This window comes from Aotus nancymaae, unplaced genomic scaffold (genome assembly GCF_030222135.1).
Source record: "Aotus nancymaae isolate 86718 unplaced genomic scaffold, 86718_ANA_hifiasm-v0.15.2.pri h1tg000004l, whole genome shotgun sequence".
Taxonomy (NCBI): Eukaryota; Metazoa; Chordata; class Mammalia; order Primates; family Aotidae; genus Aotus; species Aotus nancymaae.
Window position 1 is genome coordinate 46,511,854 of NW_026988415.1, and position 26,825 is coordinate 46,538,678.

Genomic DNA, 26,825 nt, shown 5'->3' on the forward strand with positions numbered 1-26,825 from the left:
GGGCTCGGGGCCGCGCGGCGCTCCCTTGGCCCCACGGAGCCCCCGGGGCCCCCGCGAGCCCCCGCCGCGTCTGCCGCAACCTCAGCATTGGAGCCGCCACGGGGATCCCCCGCGCGCCGCCGGGCCGCCCTGGGCGGGACTCCTCCCGCGGCCTCCGGGGCCACGGGGCGCGCGCAACAGGCGGCCCGAGCCGGCGGGAAGCTGGAGCGCCGACGGCGTCGGCCTCGGAGGGGTGTGGAGAGGCGAGGCCAGGCAGAGCCCCGCGCAGCCATGGAGTCGCTCCTGCTGCCGGTGCTGCTGCTGCTGGCCGTACTGTGGACGCAGGCAGCCGCCCTCATTAACCTAAAGTACTCGGTAGAAGAGGAGCAGCGTGCCGGGACAGTGATTGCCAACGTGGCCAAGGACGCGCGGGATGCGGGCTTCGCGCTGGACCCCCGGCAGGCCTCAGCCTTTCGCGTGGTGTCCAACTCGGCCCCACACCTAGTGGACATCAACCCCAGCTCTGGCCTCCTGGTCACCAAGCAGAAGATTGACCGTGACCTGCTGTGCCGCCAGAGCCCCAAGTGCATCATCTCACTCGAGGTCATGTCCAGCTCAATGGAAATCTGCGTGATTAAGGTAGAGATCAAGGACCTGAACGACAATGCTCCCAGTTTCCCGGCAGCACAGATCGAGCTGGAGATCTCGGAGGCAGCCAGCCCGGGCACACGCATCCCGCTGGACAGCGCCTATGATCCGGACTCTGGAAGCTTTGGCGTGCAGACTTACGAGCTCACTCCCAACGAGATGTTCGGCCTGGAGATCAAGACGCGTGGCGACGGCTCGCGCTTTGCCGAACTGGTAGTGGAAAAGAGCCTGGACCGCGAGACGCAGTCGCACTACAGCTTTCGAATTACTGCGCTAGACGGTGGCGACCCGCCTCGCCTGGGCACCGTTGGCCTCAACATCAAGGTGACCGACTCCAATGACAACAACCCGGTGTTTGGCGAGTCCACCTACACGGTGAGCGTGCCAGAAAACTCCCCTCCCAACACACCCGTCATCCGCCTCAACGCCAGCGATCCAGACGAGGGCACCAACGGCCAGGTGGTCTACTCCTTCTATGGCTACGTCAACGACCGCACGCGCGAGCTCTTTCAGATTGACCCGCACAGTGGCCTGGTCACTGTCACTGGCGCTTTAGACTATGAAGAGGGCCACGTGTATGAACTGGACGTGCAGGCCAAGGACTTAGGGCCCAATTCCATCCCGGCACACTGCAAGGTCACCGTCAGCGTGCTGGACACCAATGACAATCCACCGGTCATCAACCTGCTGTCAGTCAACAGCGAGCTTGTGGAGGTCAGCGAGAGCGCCCCCCCGGGCTACGTGATTGCCTTGGTGCGGGTGTCTGATCGCGACTCGGGCCTCAATGGACGTGTGCAATGCCGTTTGCTGGGCAATGTGCCCTTTCGACTGCAGGAATACGAGAGCTTCTCCACTATTCTAGTGGACGGACGGCTGGACCGCGAGCAGCACGACCAATACAACCTCACAATTCAGGCACGCGACGGCGGCGTGCCCATGCTGCAGAGTGCCAAGTCCTTTACCGTGCTCATCACTGACGAAAATGACAACCACCCGCACTTTTCCAAGCCCTACTACCAGGTCATTGTGCAGGAGAACAACACACCTGGCGCCTATCTGCTCTCTGTGTCTGCCCGCGACCCCGACCTGGGTCTCAACGGCAGTGTCTCCTATCAGATCGTGCCGTCGCAGGTGCGGGACATGCCTGTCTTCACCTATGTCTCCATCAACCCCAACTCAGGCGACATCTACGCCCTGCGATCCTTTAACCACGAGCAGACCAAGGCGTTCGAATTCAAGGTGCTGGCCAAGGACGGCGGCCTCCCCTCACTGCAAAGCAACGCGACGGTGCGGGTCATCATCCTCGACGTCAACGACAACACCCCGGTCATCACAGCCCCACCTCTGATTAACGGCACTGCCGAGGTCTACATACCCCGTAACTCTGGCATAGGCTACCTAGTGACTGTTGTCAAGGCAGACGACTACGATGAGGGCGAAAATGGCCGAGTCACCTATGACATGACCGAGGGCGACCGCGGCTTCTTTGAAATAGACCAGATCAATGGCGAAGTCAGAACCACCCGCACCTTCGGGGATAGCTCCAAGTCCTCCTATGAGCTTATCGTGGTGGCCCACGACCACGGCAAGACGTCTCTTTCTGCCTCTGCTCTCGTCCTAATCTACTTGTCCCCTGCTCTCGATGCCCAAGAGTCAATGGGCTCTGTGAACTTGTCCTTGATTTTCATTATTGCCCTGGGCTCCATTGCGGGCATCCTCTTTGTAACTATGATCTTCGTGGCAATCAAGTGCAAGCGAGACAACAAAGAGATCCGGACCTACAACTGCAGGTAAAGCCAAGTTTTCTTTCTTTGTCTTGGATTGAATAAGGTGTGCTTATCTGTGTCTCGGTGTGAAAATCCCGGTGCTTCTGTTTCCTACTCAAATGCATGCAGCATACTTGCAGTGCTTCTTTTTGTAGGGTGAAAAGTTTGTGACAGTCCAAGTTGATCAATTCTTTTGATCTGACAATTTGCTGGAAGACAATCATTTAGTGTTTGAATGGATTCTGTCACCTAATGATGAGCAATTATCATTTTAAAATTTGCACAGCTGTCTCCATGATGGTTTGAAGTTATGGCAGGAAAGCAGAGAGAGAGAGAAGATTGTTCATATTTTCAGGAAAACCACCACAACTTGGTGTCCAGGGCACAGTGTTTTTGGGACAGGTACTGAAAGAAGAGGGAGTGTTGGCAGCTACCCTGTCTTGTTGCAGTGATGAACTCTGGAGAGAGACTTGGAGTGGGAGTGTCAGATGGGAAAGGGAGATTAGGGGGAGGAGAGAACGGGAATGTGTGGAGATGCAGGTGATTAGTGGTTTTTAGTTTATTCTTGGCATGTTTTTTATCTAGTCCCCAAACATCTGGCTATATAAAGTGAAATTCTATCAGGCATCTGTATGTTTTCAAATATCTGGTTGGTTGGTAGTGTGGAGACCAAACATTCCAATGAGGAGCAAGACTTTGCATCCAGATGTTTCAGTAAAAATAGCAATATTCTAGAGTTGATGCTTTCCTCTAACGGGAGACTGTGTTGTGGCATTAAGATCTGGTTGCTACCAGTGGATGTCACTATGGGCTATTGTGTTGCAGTTTCTCTTGAAGTGTGTGCAGGATGTTTCTGTGTGTGTGTGTGTGTGTGTGAGAGAGAGAGAGAGGGAGAGGGAGGGAGGGAGGGAGGGAGAGAAGGGGGAGAAGGGAGAAAAGAAATGTGGAAACAAAGTATTTTTTTAAAAAAAGATTTCCTGATAAACACATTAGAAGGTCTTGCTGAAGCCCTTTCTTACATTTGGATAGAGCACATAAGTCTAAGCATTCCTAGAATCCTAAAATCCAATTTAGGATGATACATGTCATTTTTTTTTTCCAGCAGTGTCTTATCGAAACAGTTGAAAAAAGTTGTTTCTTTAGTTTGCTGAAAATGAATGGTGCTGTTATTTATAACCAAGGTGTGTGTGTGCTTTCAACACACCTACACATCAGTGTGTCTTTTGTGCCATTTGTGCTTGCATGTTAATCAGTCAAAATATGTTCCTGTAGGTTCAGTTTGTATTTGACACCGTCTGAAATGCACACTTCTGTGAATCAAAGCCCCCTGAATATGTAACAGCCATGCAATTATTGTTTCCCTTTTACTATTCTCTGCGTTACACAAGTTAGTAGACAAATGCTAACCACACATGAATATCAATCAGGTGCCATAAAAGAGCAGCTGCAATGCCTCATAAATGCTTTAATCCTGTTACGAGTGAAATGGCCATGACTTTTCTTTCCTTCAGCACCAAGTCATTTCAGATGGGAGAGATGTAAATTAATATTGCTCTTACCTTTCAAACCTGTGAACTGCTAGTGGAGATTTTTATAGGAGAAAAACGTGGAGTCAATAAAATTTTATTTATATAGAGATAATTATGGAGAGGGGTCTTTTAAACCATTTTCTCAGCATAAAGTAAACGCATAAGATCCTTTCCTTGATGAAAAAAACCCAGCTTGAAATAAAGATATTGAAGACTTTGCCACTTCTTGGTGATGTATGCCTAGAAGTGAGAGCCCTTTCTGAGAACTTGCCAAGGAGTTGATTAAACAGGAGGAGACCATTTGAATATTGAAAGAAAAGAGTAAAATCTCAGTGCTCTCCAACTTCACCCAAATGTGTATTTTGTGAAGCGCTCTGTTTCCTGTGATGGTTTGGGATTAATGAAGTACAGTATAATTAAATAATTGATCAATACAGAAAGGGCTGCACAATGAATGCTTCAGCTGAATAATTTGATGAGGCATTGCCAAACTTACCCATCATGGGTAAACAAAATGATTAAAATTTCCCATTGATTCTGTAAACAGATTAGAATAGAAAATCAACCTTAGTCCTGGGGTTTTGAGGATTTTATCTGCTCCCAAACCCCAATAGTACCAGTTTCCCATCACTGCAAATCTCCCTGAGCAGAGCGAAGGGGTGAGGGAAACCCAATTGCTTAGCTCTAGGTAGGTCCTGGGGACAGAGCAAGAATTTGCCTCTGTAGATGTGCAGTCTCCCCATCTGCTCAGACTTTTTAGAAACCCAAAGTTCAGGAGCGTGTCTTTTCATGTGATTAGGCAGAGGTTTCTTTTTCTCAGCCTCTGCACAACCTCTTCCTGAAATGCATTCATTTATGAGACTTGCGAGATGATCTGCAATTGCTGCTTGAATTGGGCTCCCTTTTTGTATTCAGACAATTAGCTTTGTCGAGTGAGAATAAGGCACAGTCTTTTCCCTAGTAAAGATCAACCTGTATTATTTATTAACCCTATTGTTTTGCTGATTATTGCCCAGAAATCAAATTTCCAAAAATTAAGCTGAATCATTATGTGCAAAGTAATAAATCACTTTGAGAATCTGGCTACATTTAAATGTATTTCTTTTGACAAGTCTCTTAATGCTTGGTGTCTTTGGTGCACGTGGCTGGGTCTGTGTCAGTGTTAATTAAATTGAGCTCTTTATGTTCCAGTTGCAGCACAGCTGCTTGTAGGTACACCTGAATGGAGAAGGATGCTGAATGCACTAACCTTTAAATTCCTTTGCAGTAATTGTTTAACCATCACTTGTCTCCTCGGCTGTTTTATAAAAGGACAAAACAGCAAGTGTCTGCATTGCATCTCGGTTTCTCCCATTAGCGAGGAGCAAGACAAAAAGACAGAGGAGAAAGTGAGCCTAAGGGGAAAGAGGTAAAAAGGCATTTCCCCTCATTTAAATGGGCTTGGCTATTAGTTTTTTCTAGGAGAGGAGGGGGGTGGGAGAGTAAAAGGAAGCCGGGCTAGGGCAGGGAGGAGGGTGTGGAGGAGACGCGAAAGAATGGGGTCTGATCTCCTACCCCAGTCCAAAACTGATCAAGTGAGTCATAGAGGGAGCTGATTGAGGGCGTGTGCCACATGGCAAATGCCTGGAGGAACTGGTGAGGCGGGAGTATTTTTTATTTTCTTCTATCTCCTTTTTGGTGACTTGCTTTGTATTTCACCTAGGAGTTCCTTTTGGTTCCAGGGAAGCTCCAGATTGAGCATTTTCATGCTTTCTCTCCCATAGGCTCAACTTTCCCTGTCCCCCACCTGTGCTCCCAGGCCACTCACAATGAAAAATTCCAAATCCAAAGCATAGAAACTTTTTTAGGGGGGTTGGTGGGAGGTTACTATGTTTAATACGAAAAGTTTATGGCCCTCAGCTTGTTTTCCCATGTAAAAAGCACAGGGAGAAACCCGATGATGTAATGCGCCAGAATAAGGAGCTGGAGCAGAGATGGGGTGCAACCCTCTGGGGTGCTTAATGTTTATTAATCAGTGCATGGTTTGGAAAGGTGTTAGCGATTCATGCTGCCTTTTCTGTCACATAGAATCGCTGAGTACTCCTATGGGCATCAAAAGAAATCAAGCAAGAAGAAAAAAATCAGTAAGAATGACATCCGTCTGGTACCCCGGGATGTGGAGGAGACAGACAAGATGAACGTTGTCAGTTGCTCTTCCCTGACCTCGTCCCTCAACTATTTTGACTACCACCAGCAGACACTGCCCCTGGGCTGCCGCCGCTCTGAGAGCACTTTCATGAATGTGGAGAACCAGAATACCCGTGCTAACCACATCTACCATCACTCTTTCAACAGCCAGGGGCCCCAGCAGCCTGACCTGATTATCAACGGTGTGCCTCTGCCTGAGGTGAGTGCAACTAAGTGGCTCTATGAGGTTCTCCCAGACCTCCTTGTTTGCTCCACCTGTTGCAAATATAGCATGCTTGACAACCAGCAGTACTAGTATGCCAGTAAAGTGGCTTAGAAAGAGTCATCAAAGACCCTCTAATGCCCTGGGACCAATTTTCCAGTGTGAGAGAGATTCAGCCTCCTAAAGCCCCCATTTGCTTTTTCTTTTGTCACATCACTGTTCTCTAGCATCTTGGTGAGAATATGGATGGGCTGGTTAAAGGGAGGCAAAGCAAAAATTAAAAAGCCACTTTGCTATTTCTTAGCAGTTCTAGTGGTAACATTTGATGGTTGAAGAGATTGAAACTGTCATTATTGCTGAAAATTCAAGAATTAGCTGGCTGGTTGCAGTGGCTCACACCTGTAATCCCAGTATTTTGGGAGGTCGAGGCAGGAGAATTCCTTGATCCTGGAATTCCAGACCAGCTTGCCAGCCTGGGCAATATAACAAAAAAGAGTAAGAATTATCTATGCATTTGAGTTAGCTCTGTTTCTCTTCACTGGGAATGAATGTTTTTAAGTAGAAATATTTTTTTAAACGTTATGTGGTCAGATGTTTCCTGGCTATTGAAATATTTTAGGGCAGTAGAGTGGTATGTGGATGATGGCTGGTGGGTGGTTGGGAGGAAGGCTATAAAATAACATTTCTTAAGTTGATTTTATTTTTCCATGAATTGCTTAAGTCCCTCTTTGGTTGGAAATGTGATGCACTGAAAGGCATATGTCCTCTTCCAAGCTGCCAGTGAAAAGAATACTGCACACTTGGAGAGCACTTTCACATCTTTCAGAGCACTTTCCCAAACATTGTTTTGTTTGATCCTACAATCAGGCATCTTGATAGGTTGCCCTTCAGTAGATGATGAAACAGAGGTCCGGAGATGTTAAGGGACTTACTCAGTCTTACAAAGCTGGTCATCAAGGGAGAGAGGACCAGACTGAAGGACTCTATACTCCCTAGCAAGTATGGTTTCAGTGACACCTTCCTGCCTTAAAAATAATTCAGCCTGACATACCCAGGCTGTGATGCATACATAAAATGGCCTCATTGTATTTCTGTCAATTTTGTAGGACAAGGGGTCTTAGGACCGCTTACATTGATTACTTCTTCTAGTTTCTAAACAATAATTCCCTTCAGAATTAATGGGGCCAAACAACAGTGCTTTTGATGAGTAACTGATGGTATTCTGCCAGCAACAAAAGCATCAATATTTTCAATTTATAACTCTATAAATAAGGATTTATTGAAAGTCTAGTATTGTGCTAGGCAAACACAGTTATAATTATTAATGTTAGTGAATACTACTAAGTCCTAACTGTAGACTACTTGGAAGACTACTTGTGGATCACCAATAGTTCAGCAACAGAAAGTGAGAGATAGTGCTGTGTAGTGGAATCAGATTGATCATCATTTTGAATCTAGGGATCACTGCTTGCTGTGAAACCTAAGACTCTGTTTCTTTATCTACAAAATGGGCACACCTGTCATGCAAAGTTGTTCCAAGGTATATACTCGTGTAATATCGAAGGTCCAACTCATCGGTGTTCCTAAAATAGTAGACCTCTTCACTAGACAAATGGAGAATCACTGTTACAATGGCTTGCACAACTGAATGTGTCTCCCTAGGCACTTGTAAGCAAAGAGGAATTTAGGCTGCTTCTATATAGATAAGTCCTACAAAGTGTTATGGCCATACTATTCATATTGATCATTTTAACGATAGAGGTGAAAGATGCCAAAGTTGTGGGTTCACTTGTTCATAAGTAACAGTGCTGTTACTTTTGGAGATGGACAAAAGGGTTGAATCCTGGGGACTTGGTGGTCACTTAGGCATTCAATTCAAGACACTAGAGAAATGTGAGTTCTGGTGTCTATGAAATAGATGGAAAGGACAGAAAACATATGACTACATCTACTTGGTTTACCTAAGACTTAGTATCCCTTCTGGAATTCTTCCGTGGGCAGAATGAAACAAAATATTGCTTCGATTATGTAGAAAAGCCATTTGAAGTCTCAGTTTTGATCCTGTCTCTGACTCACAAAGCCAGATGCTTTTCCTTGGTTAACAAAATTACACAGTTTTGGTGTGTACAGCAGGTCAGGGCCAAGACAGTGTGTTGTATGAGGTTGTGTGTATTTCTAATATGCAGTTCTGCCTGGAGAGTTCAACTGGCAAACACATTGAGAAAGGAGAGAGGCCCACTTACCGCCAAATACAGACCAGGCCATTTTACCTGAATCAGTCACAATGTCCTGCATAGGGAAAATGACACTTCTCCTTTTCTTTTTTATACCAAAGGCCACTGGACTCAGTGGAATACTTACATCCAGTGAAATCTATAGAAAAGCAGGGATGATTGATTTGTTCATTCAACTGATATTTGTTGAGTGCCTACTCTTTGTAAGGCACTGTTCTAGGCTCTGTCATTAGAGAGATGAAAAAGACAAGAAATGCACATTCTAATGGGTAAGACAATCAAGTAAATAGGTGATTTGCAATACAGAATAATAAATGCTAATATAGGGTGCAATGGGACATTCTCTATTGCTAGGATAATAACATGTTGATATATTTCCTAAATTATCTTTATATTCTCCTAATAAATTAATTAATCCATCCAAGAAAGCAACATTTATTAAGCAATTATAGCATAGAATGGTAAGTGCTATGATGTGGTAAATATAAGATTTTATAGAAATTTCTCTATTAAATCATATTATGTTACTTACTTTGTTCTTTATTTCATTAAACCATTCTTTCATTTGTTCATTAATTCATCCCATTAGCATTTATCATACATTTAGAATGTGCCAGATACTGTACTACTTCCTGGGGATCAAAAGTAATAAAACACTTGATTCTTGACCCTAGGGAACTTACGGAAAGACAGACAAGTAAACAGGTGATTTCAATTCAGAATAACATTCTTTTCCTGAGCACATGTTACATTCTCACTCTCCAGGTTGGGACAAAAGGCCACTACATAGTAGCTTCCTCTGTTGGGTTACCTGTGTCAAACCCAATCCCTTTGTAAATGGGTAGATCCAGTTACAGGGCTTACTCTCAAAGGCATTATGCATGAGTCCACTCAGACCTGTTGCTTGCTAGCTGTACTCTATCACACTTTGAAATTTATCACCGTGGCATTAGGTTAAGTCAGTAAGCATTGTTGAAATATCCACTATGTGCTCAGCTATGTGGCAGGGACCATGGAGATTCCAAATAAGTTTAAGATGTAACTTCTGCCCTCAGAGAGTTAACAGTCTAGTTGGGGAGCTAAGATCACCCACAGTGATTTCACTGGCAAGCAATACAAGATAGTTTCTAATCACTTGTTACTTCGTAGACTCCTAAGAACTCATTTTTCCTCCTTTCATGGCAGCCCTACATTTTATGTAGATTTGCTATTGAACCCTCAAAATTTAGTGCTGAATGGAAGATAGCTCTTGTTTCAGTGTCCAAACGTATCCACATCTGAACGTTGTTGCCTCTAGAAGCTAAAGGAAGTAAGACTTTGAATGAAATTAGGTAGGCAAGGTAAAGGGAATGGAACATTAGTTGAGAATTGGAACTCAGTTTACAGTATTGCAGAGATAATCTTGTGTAGAATTGTGTATCATTATTTACTTGTCCTCTGATTTTGGCTGGGAAATCAGCTATATGGATTTTCTGGTTTTGTACACAAATTTGAGGGGCAAAGTGGAGGATGCCTTTGCTGTTTACAGAAGACTTTTGTAGAATTAGTGATGTCAGGTATCTTTTACATATTTTAAACTGTAAGGCGAGGTTTGCATTCCTTGGTATTCTGGTTTATTTTACTCATAGACTTAGGGTATATGTGAATGAATTAGAGGGTGTGTGTGTGTGTGTTTGTGTGTGTGTGTGTGTGTGTGTGTGTATGGGGGAATAGAAAAGAGTGAAGAGAGAGGAAAGGAGGTTGAAAAAGAAAGAAAATGGAGAAGAAAGATAATAGGTTTGTCAGTTTGCTAAGATCTTTCTAAAAATAGTCCAAGTTTTTTGAGAAGCTCCTAACTAAGGCAAATAATTTTTCTTCCAGTCTTATGGAAGGGAGACATGCCTACTGGTGCCTCTGGATGCTGGAAAGTGTTATTCCTTTGTACAATAGAATTTCTGCATTGCCATTTTTGTCACCTGGGCCCAGTCATTATTGAAGAAGGAAAATGCAACTCATTGCTTCGACTGGAAATGGAGACTTGGGTGAGGCTTCTTCCTGCCTCCAAGAGGGAGGCAGGAAGAAATGGCGCAAACACCCAGTCTCTTTTGTGCAGTATTTTTCAATTTTAGTTTTCTTATGTTGAATGCTTCTGAGCCGACAGCTCTAACAGAGTGACAGTAGGCAAAAACTTACAGAATTTCAGTCACAGGTACCTAGGGATTTAAATTTTGGTTTCAATCTCAATCTTCAATTCTATTTGCTACATTTCATTGGCAAACTGTAGTTTCTTTGTTATGAGACATATAAGGAGTGTGTGTGCATGCTTTGCTATAGTCACTCATGCAACAGTCTTCATAAGTAGCGATGTAGTAGCTATGGAAGAGTTTGCACAACAAGAATGTATGTGGCAGCCAAATTGAATGCTTCCAATTATCATACAGAAAGTCTGAATAATTGTCATCTTAGTGGAAATAATGAAAATAAAGCATCAGTTAGGCTTTGAAAAAAATAGCCCAGTACACTTTAGTTCCTAAAACAGAGTTTTAAAGTTAGAGATTTGCAGTGACTTGAATGAAATTCTGGGCTAAAGTCCGTCACAAACCTATCAGGTAGTCGATTCAGAAAGCGCTAAAAAATAATAGGTATGATAAGGCTCCTTTGGATAGCATGGAAATGACACAAAGCATCACCTCTAATTAAAACAAACCAACGAACTCTTTAGTGCGCCTCTTGTTTGTTTCCTTATTATAGTGGGGTCTTGGAATCATTTAAGTCCTATCCCTAATGGTCAAAAGTAACCTTGCAGGAGAAAGCAATGAAAAACAATGCAGCCCCCATCTTTTTAAGCATTCTCATTTCAGTTTTCTTCTAAAATCAAGGGTTCCATTTCTACCAGCAGTCAGTCTAGGACCACCCATTGCCTACATTGTATCTTATTGGCACGTTTCATCTCTAGCGGAGACAGCCAGTTTCCCAGCGGGGATCGGCTTGCAAGGTGTGTTCCAGAATAAACTGTTCCTCTGTTGTCTCCATGCAACTGCCACAGAACTGCAGAACTGAGTTAGTTTACATTAGTATCTGCTAATTTATTATTATCATTCCTTATTGGCAATTAACTGGTTACCTTAGAGATCACCTCTCTCCCTGTACACCTTCACTAAAGTTGAGCTCAGCCAGAGCTCTTGCTAATGATCCTGAGATTTTTCTCCCTAAGGGGCTGGAGGCAGGACATTTTCCAGAGAGGGCTCTAAGGCTTTGGAATTCCTCTTATCAGAGGACCACTTGTTTTGGGTCCAGGTGGCTCCACCTGGCTTTTTCTCTGACTGACAGTCAGATTTACAAAGTGGGACAGACGAGCTGCAGTCCTCTCTCTCCCTAACCTTGCCTCAGTCTGTGCTGTGGCTTGGGCTTATTGTGCCCAGGGCTGAAGCTAAGGGCTTAGGGGATTGCTTGTTAGGAATTAGGGGACTAAGGAAGGATGAAGTCACCTCCTGGCAAAGCTGGAGTCTTTCAACTGTGGCGGTGCTGTGGTTCTTAGGCATCTGCTTTTAGTTTCAGATGTTGACCCCTCTGCCTGTGTACCTCAGCTTCCAGGATTTAGGGGACGCCAAGCTTGGTTGAATTGAGTGTCTCCGATGTGGGTAAATAAAGCCATTTGTACCAGAAGCCTGTGTGTGAGAGGTGGGAGGCTGGCTCTGGAACAACCATTTTCCCTCACTGAGAAGAGGCTTGATTTCTTGTTGTGTGACTGGCTGGCCGTTGATGTGAGCCTCGTTTACTTCGAACAATTGAGAGGCTTGAAGTGAAAATCCCAGAGGATCAGTTGTTTGCAGAGGGAAATGCTCTTCAAGTTACATTTCCTATTTGACTGTTGTGTAGTTAGAGTGGTTTCTGTGTGGGCTGCATAGTGAGGTCACTCAGCTTCTAGTGGGTGTACCCAGGCTCCTAGCACCTCCCTGTACCCGCCAGGAGAATGATGAAGAAAATTACTGCCGCTGTGAGGGACAGCAACTCTGTCAGCTCCGGAAGCCTGGACTCCTCTGCAGAAACCTTACTTGTTATCATTCGGCATATTGGTTAGGACCACACAGCTCCACAGCATTTTTGAAGAGGTGTCAGAATGGACCAGCGTTTCCACTCTACAGTCATGAAAATGGAGTTATAGAAAAGGCAAATGACTTACACAGGCACACGACATTTGCAGCCAAACTAGCCTCCATTTTGCTTCACAATAGTTCCTCTGGTGGGGCTTCCAAGCGTTTTCTATCACATAATGAAAAACCTGACAGGGTTCTCCTGGAGGACCTGCGGGTATACTTTTGAAGGTAGTTGTGTTCCTGAAAAGTTAGTCAGCTAAAGAGTGTTTGTTTTGTAAATTAGACCCCATGCTAATCACAGTAGTGGAATTCTGTATTTAAAGAAAGCCTGTGGTGGATCCTTTCATAAACGAGAGTCCTTATACAATGTGGATAATCAACTCCTAACTGATTGCTTTTGTAAGTCTGGATTTTCACATATCTTGTTTGCTTAAAATTAGATCCCTCAAACTGACAAGACTTACAAAACCTTTGAAAGGTGGGCCAATTCATTTTTCCCTTGATTGAAATCTGGCCCTTGAATCCTCACTGGTTAGCTTTCCTGGTTGAATTTTACTTAAGTAAACAAATTGGAACTATGTAATATTTAAAATACAGTTTCCAAAAAAGATGGGTACATGCCATTGACATTTAACGAGTATTAACATTTAATATCTGCTCCAGATCCTAAAAGAATGAAATAAAATATGACAGCTACCACCTTCCCATCTTGTTCTCTTCACTCTGAAAACCTGTGGCTCAAAGAACAGAACGGAAGCCCATCACGAATGTCTTTTTTTTTTTTTTTTTTGGTCTTCACCTCTAGAGCTTGTTCCTGAAAAGAGATGTTTACTGTCTCAGATTCTGAAAGCTCTTCAAGTCAATAAGGATTTCCTGGATTGGGTAGAGCCTGGGAATTACTTTGCAAAATGAGAGGGTTCTCTTAGACATTCCTTTAAATTCAGTCTTTGGGGAGGGAGAAAAATCACTTTTCAGAACGGGGAAAAATGAGAGACAGACAAATTAGTAGACAGACATGTGTTAGGACCAGCTACCTCCAGAATTTTGAGCAGACCCTTTGGGACTGAAGCAGGTGGGAAGCTTGGTGTCAAGTCTGTGTTCTCCTTGAGCTCAGTGTTCATGGATGGACTAGCACTGCGGTTTCTTTTTTTTTTTCATTTCTTTTCCTTCTTTCTTTCTTTTTTTTTTTTTTTGAGATGGAGTCTCACTCTGTCGCCCATGCTGGAGTGCAATAGTGCAATCTTGGCTCACTGCAGCCTCCCCCACCTGGGTTCAAGCGATTCTCCTGCCTCAGCCCCTGAGTAGCTGGGATTACAGGCCCCTGCCACCACTCCTGGCTAATTTTTTGTATATTTAGTAGAGATGGGGTTTCACTGCATTGGCCAGGCTGGTCTCGAACTCCTGTCCTTAGATGATCCACCTGCGTTGGCCCCCCAAAGTGCTGGGATTACAGGCGTGAGCCACTCGCCCGGCTGCACCGCGGCGTCTTAATGTCAGATGCTTAAGCACTGCCTTGATGTGCATAGTCTTCTGATGCTCCATTAAGTCTCTGAGTGCCAGGGTGGCCAGTTTTCAGTTTCTCCCACTGGGCCCCATCTGGCCGCTGTTCTGTGGCAAGCTGCTCTCCCTCACTGCCACCAGCACTGGCCTTGGCGGTCTCTGCTTTCTGGATTGTTTTCGCTCCCAAATCTGATTTCCAGAGCATGAAGGGCACCTCTTCTCAGATTGTGTAGTTTGCTCTTCTGAGCAAAATGGATTCCCTGTGTAAGCTGACAGGAAGAAAAGTTAAATCCAAAGGCTAGATCCCTCTTTAGGGGAGAGAGAGATTAGGTCCTCAGAGACTCCTTCCCAACTCTTTGACATTCTGCTGTTTGTCTCTCTGAAAAAATACTCATAAGCCTAGTCACAGCAGGGTGTGATCCCCTAAATGTGAGGCCATGGCACCCCAATTTGATATAGCTCAGGGATAGATCTCTCAGGGACTCTTTTTAATTGAGAACTCTGAGTAGGAAGCAGCCAAATATTCATTGCTGTGCATACAACCCAGCTTAAGAATACCTTATGTGCATATTTTCAATTTATTAGAAATTATTTTGTGACGCTTGCTTTCTCTTTTTGTTTCTTTTGGACACAATTCTGTATCAATCTTTCCTCTTCTTTAATTCTCTTGGCTTGAGGAAGTGTGCTTTGGGCTGCCTATGTGTACAGGTCGTTGGCTATAAAACCGTATCTTTTCTAAGTGAGAAGAATGGACAAGGAGACCCTGTCAAACTGCATTCAGCGGGATTGGCTTAACCTTTAAGAGGCTTTTTTATAACTAAAAATGTCTGTAATCTAGCGTTCATATTTGAAACTTGACATGCTTGAGGGAGGCAGGGCTCTGGAGATACAGGGATGAGCAGAGGCATATGGCTACAGGTAATGGTGAATGGCTTCTTGGAAGACTGATTTTCTCCTCTGTGCTGCCAGGCACAGAGGCCATGGTAAGGACATAGTCATACTGCACTCATAAGACTGGCATTGAATATGAGCTTGCTGTACTGATCATTTCCTTAATTAGTGCATTTACATTTTTTCAAGTATAGACTTTTGAGTGATGAAGTATGCTAATGGTAACATTTGTTCCTAAAAGCTTAGGGGAGAGAACATGATGGCATTAGTATTAAATAATGGTTTTTTCATAGTGAAGATATTGCTTGATTTTAAAATTGCAAAATAATTTTATGATGGTTATGGCTCTTTGGAAACAAATCTCAAATACTACATATGAAACACCAATTTTCTGTGTGGCTTGTGTACTTACTAATGGCATGTATGTGCTTACACTTCTAAGTTATTCTTTCTAATTTTGCCCTTACTAGTAATTCTTTAGAAATAGAAAAAAGGTGTGCTTTGTTGCAGAAAAAAATATAATAATTTCCTGAAATGGAAAGAAATCTAACCTGCCTTTGCAAAACTATGCATTGTGTAGTGGCCTGATGGAGCAAAAACCTTATAAAACTGGTAAGCTATAAATACCATGGCACTGGGCATTTTGGAATGACATCTGGGGCTTGGTCTTTCCACATCCGATCATCAGGTACCTTCAAGAGGAGATCATGGAAGATGGAGAAAAATCCGTACCTGCAAAGGTTTGTGGCTGTGCATGGTGTCATATTTGGAAGTGTGGGATCAAATAAATGTGTGTGATGTTTGCAACGCTTTGCTCTCCTCACTCTTTTAGCCTAGCAGACTCCATCAGGACAATTTTCTGTAGTGTGTGGATAAGCCCAAGGGACTGTATCATCAAAGATAACCATGTAGAAATCTGCAATTCTGAGGTAGCAGGGGAGGTCACTAGCAAAACAGATGAAACAATTAAAAACCTCCTAAAAGAGAAGCTTCAGTTTATTGAAACCTGTTACCCCTAGGGAAATCAGAATCCAAGACATAGAGAATTCTGAAAAATCCAAACAAATGCCAAACTACATCAAACCTGCAACAATATGTGAAGAGATTAGAGGATCTCCAAGTCTCTTTCAGCTCTGGGTGTAAATGTATAACTGTTTGCAGCGTTGATTTGAAGGGCTTCATATAGCTGCCTGTATTAAAGTTTGAGTCCATGTAATGACAATGATTGCTCTGTAGGTGGTATTGAGGGCAGAGGACTTAGCTATGGCAGGTGACACAATAGGTACGGCCCATTAGCTTTTAATAAGGGCAGTATGTTCTGTGTATAATCTGAGTTGTGAGTGTGCATGTCAAAACTCAGAGACTCTCTGTTCAAATATGTCTTCCTGTCCAATGCGAGTTATGCCATAAAGGCAGCAATGGGTATACTAACCTTGCTTCAGTTGGTCTGTACTTGTTGTAGGGATGAATAGTAGATGCATGCATCTCGCTTGGCAAATTAGACCTTTCAGGAGAGCACAAATTCAATTAAATATAAATTATGTTGCTTATCACTCTACCTAAAAATTTACAGAGCTGGAAGTCACCGAGATCTCCTTTTTAATTTGGATATTCTTGAAAACTGTTTTGTGTAGCATGATAAATTATCTAACCTTTTATACAGTTGAAGGCCAACATTATGGAAATAAGCAGCTTTTTATTCCATTCTAAGGTCAGTCTAACCAAATTATGCAACTTCTAATGCAATTGCTTGAAGCTTCCACTTTGAAAGTTTTTTCATTTTAATACTTTGCAACAGAGATAAATATTGTAGCTACTATTCATGCTTAACAATATATTTCACTGATTGGCATTCTCTTTGTGGGATTTGTTGGCACAAGAGGCAGTCCACCATGGCTCTGCTCATTTTGCTGTTTGTTATAGATTATCAGAAAAGAGCCAGAATTCAATAAAAAATGTATTTTTGTTCTTTTTGTTATTTTTAATTTCAGGCCATAGGAGGCTGACTGAGCCCTATAGAATCAATATATACTTGGCACTTGGGGTTTGACTTAAGAGCCAAAAATGAGGTAGATTTTCTTTTAAACTAGATTTGATTCCAGAATTATTAAACCCAATGCATGTTGGAGGCTGATGGACTGCATCCAGCAGAATTTTGGGCACCTTCTGTAACAAAGCACTCTATTTCTTTCAGGGAGTCACTGCTACTTCAGGGGAAGGGACAGTTGTGGGGATGCCCTTGGAAGCTCTGTTCTACCCTAGGCTCCCTAAAGAATAATTTTTAGGATCTCCTTGATGGTAGGATCAATTCTATGCAATTTCTTTTGGACAGTGTCAGGTGTTTATTAAATGTATTTTGTTATTGAATGTTATCTCTACAGTGGTTATAGTGCCCTGCTGTTAAAGAATATCCATTTATTCTTCATCAAACCTTGCCCTCTATGATGATTTGCCTCCAGACTTTAGTGAATGGACTTACTGTTTAGTAGGTAGGCTCTTTAAAAAAATTATTTTGGTTTGAAAATATCCACCCATTCGTCATCCATCCATCAAATATCTATAGATCATCCTTTAGTAACCAGCCCTATACTCAGCCCAGAGAGATATAGAGAAAGTATAAGTAGTAGCTCACCTTGTAATTTATATTGCCACTGAGGAGACAAGATAGAAGTTAAACACATTTTTTTAATCATGAAGAAAGTAAGGATCATTTACTAAATGGTGCCATATAATTTGTTAACAATTGGAAAAAATATGATTTGATTTCCCACTGTATGATATAAATAAATTCTACATTTATCAAAGAGCTAATATGAAAACTCAAATAATAAAATTATTAGAAGAAAATATAAATATCCAATCAATTTTGAAACTGAAGAGGACTTCAAGAGCATAAAAACAATGAAAATGAGCATAAAGAAAAATACCAGCAGCTGACTATATAAAATTTAAGAATGTCTGTATATCCACGAGTATCATAAACTAAATTAAAAAATAAACTGTAAGCTGGGAAAATATTTTAATTTTATAGCACAGACAATGAACCTGTATTTATTAATTTGTTTTTTAGCTTTATTGGGTATGTAATTGATAAATAGAAATTGTGTATATTTAAGGTATACAACTTGATGTTTTGACTCTTGTATAGATTATGAAATGATTGCCACCATCAAGCTAATTAACATAGCCATCACCTCATATAGTTACCATTTTTTAAAATGGTGAAAACACTTAAGATCTACTCTCTTAGAAAATTACAGGAATACAATACAGTATTGTTAATTTTAGCCACCATGCTGTACGTTTAATCTCTAGAACTTATCTTGTACAACTGAAACTTTGTATCCTTTGGTCAATATCTTCCTATTTCCCCTACTCACAAGCCCTGGCAACCGCCATTCTGCTCTGCTTCTGTGAAGAACCTGTGTTTATTAATTCAATAATTAATGCTTCAATTATTTATAGACTGCTTATTACATGTTAGTCAATATTCAAGGTGCCAAGGATACAACAGTGAACAAAAATCTTTGCCTCCATTGAGTTTACATTTTTATGGGCAGATGGTGATATGAAGAAAAATAAAGAAGTATGAAACATACATGTTTTGTCAAAAATGAGGATTGCTCTACAAAGGTCAGGGAAGACTCTCAAATAAGAGAGCATGTAAACAATACCCTTATATATAAAGAGCTCTTGCAAAACAATGAAAAGGCAAATAGCTCAATTTAAAAAATGCAAAGTGAACACAAATGGGTAGTTCATAAAGAAACCATACAAATGGCCAATAGGTATATAAAAATACTTCAGCCAGAGTAATCAAATAATAGCAATGAACTGCCATTAATTTTTAATTGCAAAAATGATGCATACTTACTACTAAAAAGTCAAGCAACACAGGAATATATAAAACAAAAGTTAGAGTCTCCACAACTATTTCCTCACCAATCCATTACCTCAGGGGAATCACAATGATTTGATATGTAAAATGTCATTTTGTACTTATCAAATAAGCAAAGATTAAAAAAAATAGTGATGGCAAGGGTGTGGATATGATACATTGCAGCATGGAGTATAATTTAAAATATTGATATAATCTTTCCAGGGGGCAATTTGGCAATACATATTAAAAGCCCTAAGATATCTAATATTTCTACTTTTGGAATTAATCCTAAGGAAATAATTTTAGTTTGGCATAGAAATTCATGTACAAGGGTGTCACTCTCAGTATAATTTATGGCAATAAAGCCTCAGAAATATCATAAATATCATCAATATGTTAATAGCTAAATGTATTATGATATATACATATGCTAGAATACTGTGAAGCCAGTAGAATAATATTTTGAGAACAGAAAAATATGGTATAATATACATTAATTGAAAAAATCAAAATAAAATACACATAGATCAATTCTAGTTGTTTAATATTTGCATATATTAATTATTCCAATTGTTTAAATAGATTAAAAAATATATAATATATAAACAACTCCAATTGTGTATATAAATACGTGTATGTATGTGTGTATATATATGTATGTGTGTATATATATATATTCATACACACAGACACATGCACACATGCACACACTTAAGACTAGAAGGAAAATTACCAAAGGATTAACAGTTATCTCAGGTTGTAGGAAGTCAGGCAATTTTTACTTTTTAAATAGTATACTTTTTTAATTTTCCAAATTTTCTACGCTGGACATGTATTATTTTTGACATCAGAAAATCAATTACTTAAATTAACCGTGATATTATGAAGTAGGTATTAAGGGCTAAAGAGGTGGCATAGACAGTTTTTATCAGTTATGCTGAGGAAGGGCAGACCGAAATCTTCCTTATTTTCATTTTTCAATTAGATCATACCAATTTTTTTTTCTTAATTTTCTTATCTTGGAGGTCTCTCTCAGAAAGTAACTGGTATGAAGTTTTACACATAAAATAACTATTTTCTTTACAGTTTACCTTTTAAATGTGAGAATAATGTTATGAACAATATTTTTTTCCTTTTTCATTCTTCTTGCCCATAGATATAGTCTTGTAAAAGTAGATTTGTCTCTCTAGTATTAGACATCTAGTTCACATATTTTATTTTTATAATGAGAGATTTTAAAATAACAACATTTAACTGCAACTTGTACAGATATTTAATACTATAAAAATGATATGGGCTCTATCTAAGGGCCACTTTTGGCAAAATATATTTTTTTCAGTGCCCTTTTCAGTACCAAATGGCCAATTTGAGGGAAGTGCTTTTTTAGTATTCTCCAATATTTGATTTCATGGCTCTGAGGCATGCTGTTTCAGCATGACAGCCCCAACCATTTGGAACACAAAAAAGAAAGAGTCAATGATTTGATGGTCATTGAGATGCTAAAAATTTTAAATTCAATCTTGACTAAGCGCACTAGTTTTTTTCTTTTTTCAACAAAGTAGAATGGGTTCAATCCTTTTATGAAAGGCAGATTTATTTGATTGCATCCTCATCTAGTAGCCTAGTTTTGGACAGCATAAAGACAAAAGCCAACATCCTTTGGAACACTTCTTTAATTGATGGCTGTGTAAACTTCTCACATCCTAAGCAACACACTTAAGGGCAAAATGTTTAATTCAGTGGCCCTGTGTAGATAGACATCAGAACTACTTAGATATTGTAAAGAAAATTCTCATGGAAAAAAAAAACTCACACAGATGCTTCACTCTCCACCCCGTAGCTAATGCATGACCCTATACAACATCACTCTGATTGTGAATGGAATCTCTGCTACAGGAAAATGTCTGTGGCCTAATTCTGTAGTCTGTCCCTTGGATACATGGAGACTATGACGTTCAATAGGACTATATTTCTTATATGTGCAACCATTTAACTAGATGGGTTTAAATTTGAATTGTAAGGTTTTCATGTTATAACATGGAGCATTTGATAGAAATAAATATTGATTGCTTTTTTCATGTCAGTGGGCATGAAAGAAGGATCTAAAAATTGAGGGACCTCCTACCCCAGCCTCCTTTATATTTCAGTTCCTTAAAGTAAAAGTCTTCATTTAAAGAAGTATTGAGAATATTTGAAACTTGATTATGGAGCAACTTAAGATTCACATTTTCTCTTCAGATGGCTTAAAGATGAGATTGTTTGGATTAGAAAAGAATTTCCAGGAAATTAAAATATTTAATTGCAGTTAAGCCAGGATTTGGAAAAAGTTAATGTGATAAAACAGAGTGTTCTAGCTGAAAAAATTTATGTAATATTATGTAAATTCATATGAGCACGAAAGTTAATATAAAACCCCAGAAGGTGATAAGAAGATCTAAAGCAAGGAAATTTGTTTATTGAATTCAAATTCTAATTATACTTGCCAACCAGTGAGGGTTTTGGACTGGCTGTGAAGAGAGTCCCACTAAACACACGATGTTCTATTTGATGTATATGAAGGAATGACTCTGAACTTGCTATAGGCCCTGGATAGGCCAAAAGGCCTTGAGGTACCCCAGCCCCCACCCTCCACTTCTTATGGCTGCTGTTTGCTAGGTCCCAAGAAAAGAACTGACGGGATGTTGTGACGGAAATGTTCTTGTTTACCAGTGCCAATGAGGGCGATAGATCCACGTAGGGAGATATAGATACACAAAAGCCCCCTGCAACTAATGCTAATCTCAATGAGTTGGTATCTTTGAAAACACACATATTAATGTCATGACTAAATAAATGCTTAATAAATGTTTAATTAATGAGAAAAACATCTGTGGTTTTAACATTTTAAAATTTTAGTTGAGATAATTTTATTTATCTTTCTTGTCTTTACATTATGTCATAACATTTTTTCTTTTTTTGAAATGGAGTCTCACTCTGTCACCTAGGCTGGAGTGCAGTGGCTTGATCTTGGCTCACTGCAACCTCCGCTTCCCAGGTTCAAACGATTCTCCTGCCTCAGCCTCCCAAGTAGCTGGGATTACAGGTGCCCGCTACCACACTTGGCTAATATAGTTTTAAATTGTTATTTTTCAAAATAGTGCTCTGTTACAAATGGAAACATACAAAGCATTCATTTATTATGAAATACAAAGAAAACATCACTTCCTCCAAGAGGCAAACTCCACTCTCCCTTCTCTTCTCCCAGTGGGTAACAGGACCTGCCTTTAGCTGTTTGGCCTGTTTGCACTGGCCCTGGTAACTGAAAGATAGTCAGCTGCCTGCTTCCCTGTGGCGCAAACATTACCTAAGGTTATCTCTGGATTGGTGAACAGGATTTATTTTCTTGCAATTTAGTGGAGAAGGCTAAATGCAGAAGTGCTGGATTCTCAGGAGTCATTTCAATGAACAAGCTCTCCTTTGCCAGTGTAGAAGCATCCTGAGGTTTCACCAACACAACTAGGTGAGGCTGAGTGAATGTAGACACCGATACTGATATCTTTAAGACGGCTATCAGTTATAGCTAATTTTTGCATTTTTAGTGAGACGGGGTTTCCCCATGTTGGCCAGGTTGGTCTCGAACTCCTGACCTCAAGTGATCCGCCTGCCTTGGCCTTCCAAAATGCTGGAATTACAAGCATGAGCCACCATGCCCAGTTAACATTTTTACTATGTCATTAGAGAATACTTATAATCAATTTTTTAGTAGCTGAATTTTATTCTGTTCTATAGATAGAGTTCACTCTTAATCGCTAGCATTGAACTTTGAGGTTATTTAAATTTTTGTTTTATATAAATAGCACTGTGATGACTATCCTTATATATAAATTTTCTTGTGATCTCTGACTGTTTGCCTATAGTAAGTTCTCTACAAGTGAAATTGTTTTATCTGAGGGCTTATATATTTTTAAAAGTGGTAAATATTTCCCCCAGATAAGTTGTAGCAATGTATACTCCCACTGACAGTGTATGAAAGCCCATTTCACTGTATTGGCAAAGCATTATTATAGTTCAAAACATCACCACCAATCTGGTGAAGCTATGGGAAAACAGGTGGTCCCATGAATTAATTATTGGTGGGAGTATTAATTTTTTTTTTTTGAGATGGAGTCTCACTATGTCACCTAGGCCTAAGTGCAGTGACATCATCTCGGCTCATTGCAACCTCCGTCTTTCAGGTTCAAGTGATTCTCCTGCCTCAGCCTCCCGAGTAGCTGGGATTACAGGCACTTGCCACGGTGCTCAGCTAATTTTTGTATTTTTAGTAGAGATGGGGTTTCGCTATGTTGGCCAGGCTGGTCATGAACTCCTGACCTCAGGTGATCCAACCACCTCTGCCTCCCAAAGGGCTGAGATTACAGGACTGAGCCACCACACCTGGCCTGGGAGTATAAATTAGTACCAGTCCCATAGAGGGCAATTTGACAATGTCTCTCAAAATTACAAATGCATGTACACTTTGACCCAGCAATTCCACCTTTAGGGAATTAATCTTATAGATATACTTGAACACATGAAAAATGATGTATATACAAGGTTCTTCATTGATGTATTATATGGAATAGCAGAAATGGAAACAATATGTATGTCTGTCAGTAGAAAGTATTTTTTTAAAGGAGTGTTTTATATATCGATATGGAAATATCTCTAAATCGTTAATTAAATAAAAGAAAGATTCAGAAAAAAGTATAGGGCACACTATTTTTTCTGTGAAAAAAAGGGAAAAAGAACATGTATTTTTTGGTTTCTATATACATGAAATTATATGGAAGAATACATAGGAAATTTATTAGAATGGAGATCTGTTGGGAGAATGGCAAATGAGAGGATAGGGGGCAGGAGTGGGAGAAGAATTACTAGTTTCATAGATGGAAAATGGGTATCTAATTTTAATTGAAATTTGTATTTCTTTTATTACTAATATATGTATTAAGGTAAATCCCTTGTTTAATTTATTGCAAATACTTTTCTTCAGTTTGTCATATGACTTTTAATTCTGTTTATGTTTATTTTTGACTTATAGTGTTTTGGAATTATTATATGAAAAAAAATTATCAGTGCTTTAATCTATGATTTCTTCTGTTGCTTTTAAGCTATTCAGTTTTCTACCAAGAGATTATATATATTTCTTCCAGTATTTTTATGAATTCATTTTTATATTATATTTTTAAATCATTAGAAATTTATTTTGACATATACTTGGAAGTATGATGTAAAAAATATTTTCCTAGATGGTTATTGGTTTTGTGCCATTTATTGTTTATTTCTTCTTCTTCACTTTAACTTCCTGCTGCTTCGGAAAAACGTGTTGAGTTTTTATAGAGAGTAGGGCCTTTCCTGACCTATTCATTGATTTTCCACTGATCTGTTTGTCTACTCCTATACTAATACCACACTGATTTGATTATTGATGCTTTATAATAGGTTTTAATAGATAGTAGAGTTAGTTTCTCCTTATTCTTTGTCTTTTAAAAAGAGTTTCAGTTTTTCTGTCTATTGTTTCAGGTGAGCTTTGGAGTCATGTTAAGTTTCAAAAATGATTATATTGGGATTTTGATTGAAAATGTACGAAACTGGTAAATTTAGGAAGAATTGACGTGTGTATAATGTTTAGTCTTTTTATCTAGGAACATGACATCTTTCCATTTAGTCGTGTTTTATTCTAATGTCATCAGTATATTTACATAGTTCTCCTTACATTTCTTGTTAAGATTACTTCTGGCTATTTAATAATTTCACCATTATTTTGAGTGGGCTTTTTATTCCATTACGTTTTCTAATCGGACAAAGCTGGCAGAGTACATAGGAGAGCTCTTGACTTTGCATCTATATTTTGTATTGAATCCTCCATGTTTTCTTAGATATGGTTTGTCACTTGAGTGTTCATGTAATAGTTATTTTGATTTATTGTGTCTTTGCTTTTAGAAGTTAGAGTCAGGAGCCAAGTGGCTTTAGGGAAATTACTTCTTCTCTATGCCTCAGCTTTCTTATCTGTAAAATAAGAGTAATGGTACCTACCTCACAGATTCTTGTGAGGATTCAATGTGAATGTTCAAGCATCTGGCACATAATAAGCCATCAGTAAATGTTAAGTAGCTATTATTATTATGATCCCTTTTTGATTAGGAAAATATTTAATTTGTGCCTTTTAACCTGGAAGGAGGCAATCAGATTCTTACTGCCCCTAGCAATGTACTGTAGAGGGCAACACAATCCAATTTTGAAATTAAAGAAAACTTTCATTTGCCTCTATTCTATTACTGCAAATAAATTCCACCCCAGTGTGCTTTTCTGCTTTTAGTTACACAAATTCCTTTTTACATCACAGTATTTTATTCTTTTCCTCAGTGGCTCCTTCAGAGTTTCTCATTGTTCCTTACTGTGACACCCATCTCTAGTTCAAATGTGAAGTGGGAGGAGGTCCTACATGAATCAGAGTTAGCTAGATGTGCTGGCCAGAGAGCCAGAAGCCCTTTTCTGATGTTATCCCTTAGTATTTTTTTTTTTTTTCCAGAGTCAGTGGATATCAATTTAGGCCTTAATCTGGCTTTTTTCAATCTTTCTCCTACATGACTCTGTGCTGGGTATCTCCATTAGCTAGGAAGCTCTGGAGATGGCAATTTCATGGACCACTGCCTTGGGGTTGTGACCTGCACTTTAATAAATACTGCCCCAAGCCTTTCTTCTCTTGTGACCTGCTGCTTCCGCAGACCTGGGCTCTGTTTCAGGGCCACTGCCTTTTCTTCTTTCTTTCATGCAAGTGACTTACAAATGAATTTTAAATAGCCAGTTCATGGTGAGGAACTTTTGAGATCATGTTCCCAGGACTATGGTCTGTCTCAGACATGCTTTCTGTCTACCCAGGAAACCAGCTCCTTGTATCTCTTATCTAGGAATATTTTATACTCTTTTCTCAATTTTGGGATGAAATGTAGTGGCTTAGGGCAGGGACTCTAATTTCACTTTGGCCACTTGTGGACCAATTTATACTTGTGGGGGTTTTTAAGGAAGTGCCAGGTGGCTTGGGGAGGGGGGAATAAAAGTTTGGTTATCTATTATAATATTTAACCTGAATGTGAAATGTGTGAACTCTGCCAAACAGAGTCTCACTGTAAGTGAAGCATTGCCAATAAAATAATAGGTAGCTGGTTGTGTCTATTTCTTAATCAGATTGTATACAGCCCTGAGACACCAGTTTGCTTGTTTTTTTTTTTAAATGACTAGATATTGTTCCCAATAGAGTCAGCAGTTGAGTACTAACTGCTTTTTGTTCATTTCAGTAAAGGCTGATTGTTTTCCTTCTCTAGCTTATACAATTGTAATCCATGCACGTGTAATTAAAATGATATCCAAATGCAGCTCAGGGTTTCCTTTGAATTTATAGTGGCTGTGTGTATAGGGAAGGTTGTTGTTTGGCTATAAACCACAGACCCAGAGTAAACCTCAGCTGTGCTGCAGCTATTTTGGACGACAACTTTCTAGTTGCTTGTGTGTAATTGGCCATATTACATCATCCCAACCATTGTGAAATGTGCAAAATACAAGGCTTATCTAATGATTCATTTCAGGTGGACAGTTTCTTTTAAATTAATTTGAGAAGTGGTTCTCTGCACTAAACAGATCCCCCTACTTTGTTCTTGCTTTCTTGTTCAGACCTAAGGTAATGTAATGATTGATAATGGTGTAGCAGAGACAAGTGTATCATATTCATTGTGCCAGTAACCGTTACAGTCTACCTAAAATGTTCCATGGGATGTGCTTTCTCTTGGTGTAAGTAAAGAACCAAGGGGAGAAAAATTCTCTCCACTGCATTTCAAGTAAGCATTAAACTCAAATGAAATTTAATTTCCCTGTCATTGAGTAGCAGAAAAAAAAGCTATCTTCAACGGCCACAAGA

At 40.2% G+C, this 26,825-nt stretch overlaps 1 protein-coding gene across 4 annotated transcripts in view; it reads left to right on the forward strand.

The window, feature by feature from the left end:
* The first annotated feature begins 270 nt into the window (after positions 1 to 270).
* The window catches only part of PCDH19 (protocadherin 19), a 120,736-nt gene continuing 94,181 nt past the window's right edge, over positions 271 to 26,825 (forward strand). For 2 of the 4 annotated variants that reach the window (XM_012464043.2, XM_064362625.1), the window contains exons 1-3: positions 271 to 2,417; positions 5,190 to 5,330; positions 5,990 to 6,308. In XM_012464043.2, the coding sequence (XP_012319466.1) occupies positions 271 to 2,417; positions 5,190 to 5,330; positions 5,990 to 6,308 (2,607 nt within the window). The remainder of the gene's footprint in view (positions 2,418 to 5,189; positions 5,331 to 5,989; positions 6,309 to 26,825) is intronic. The other 2 variants (XM_012464044.2, XM_012464045.2) reach the window with 1 other exon arrangement.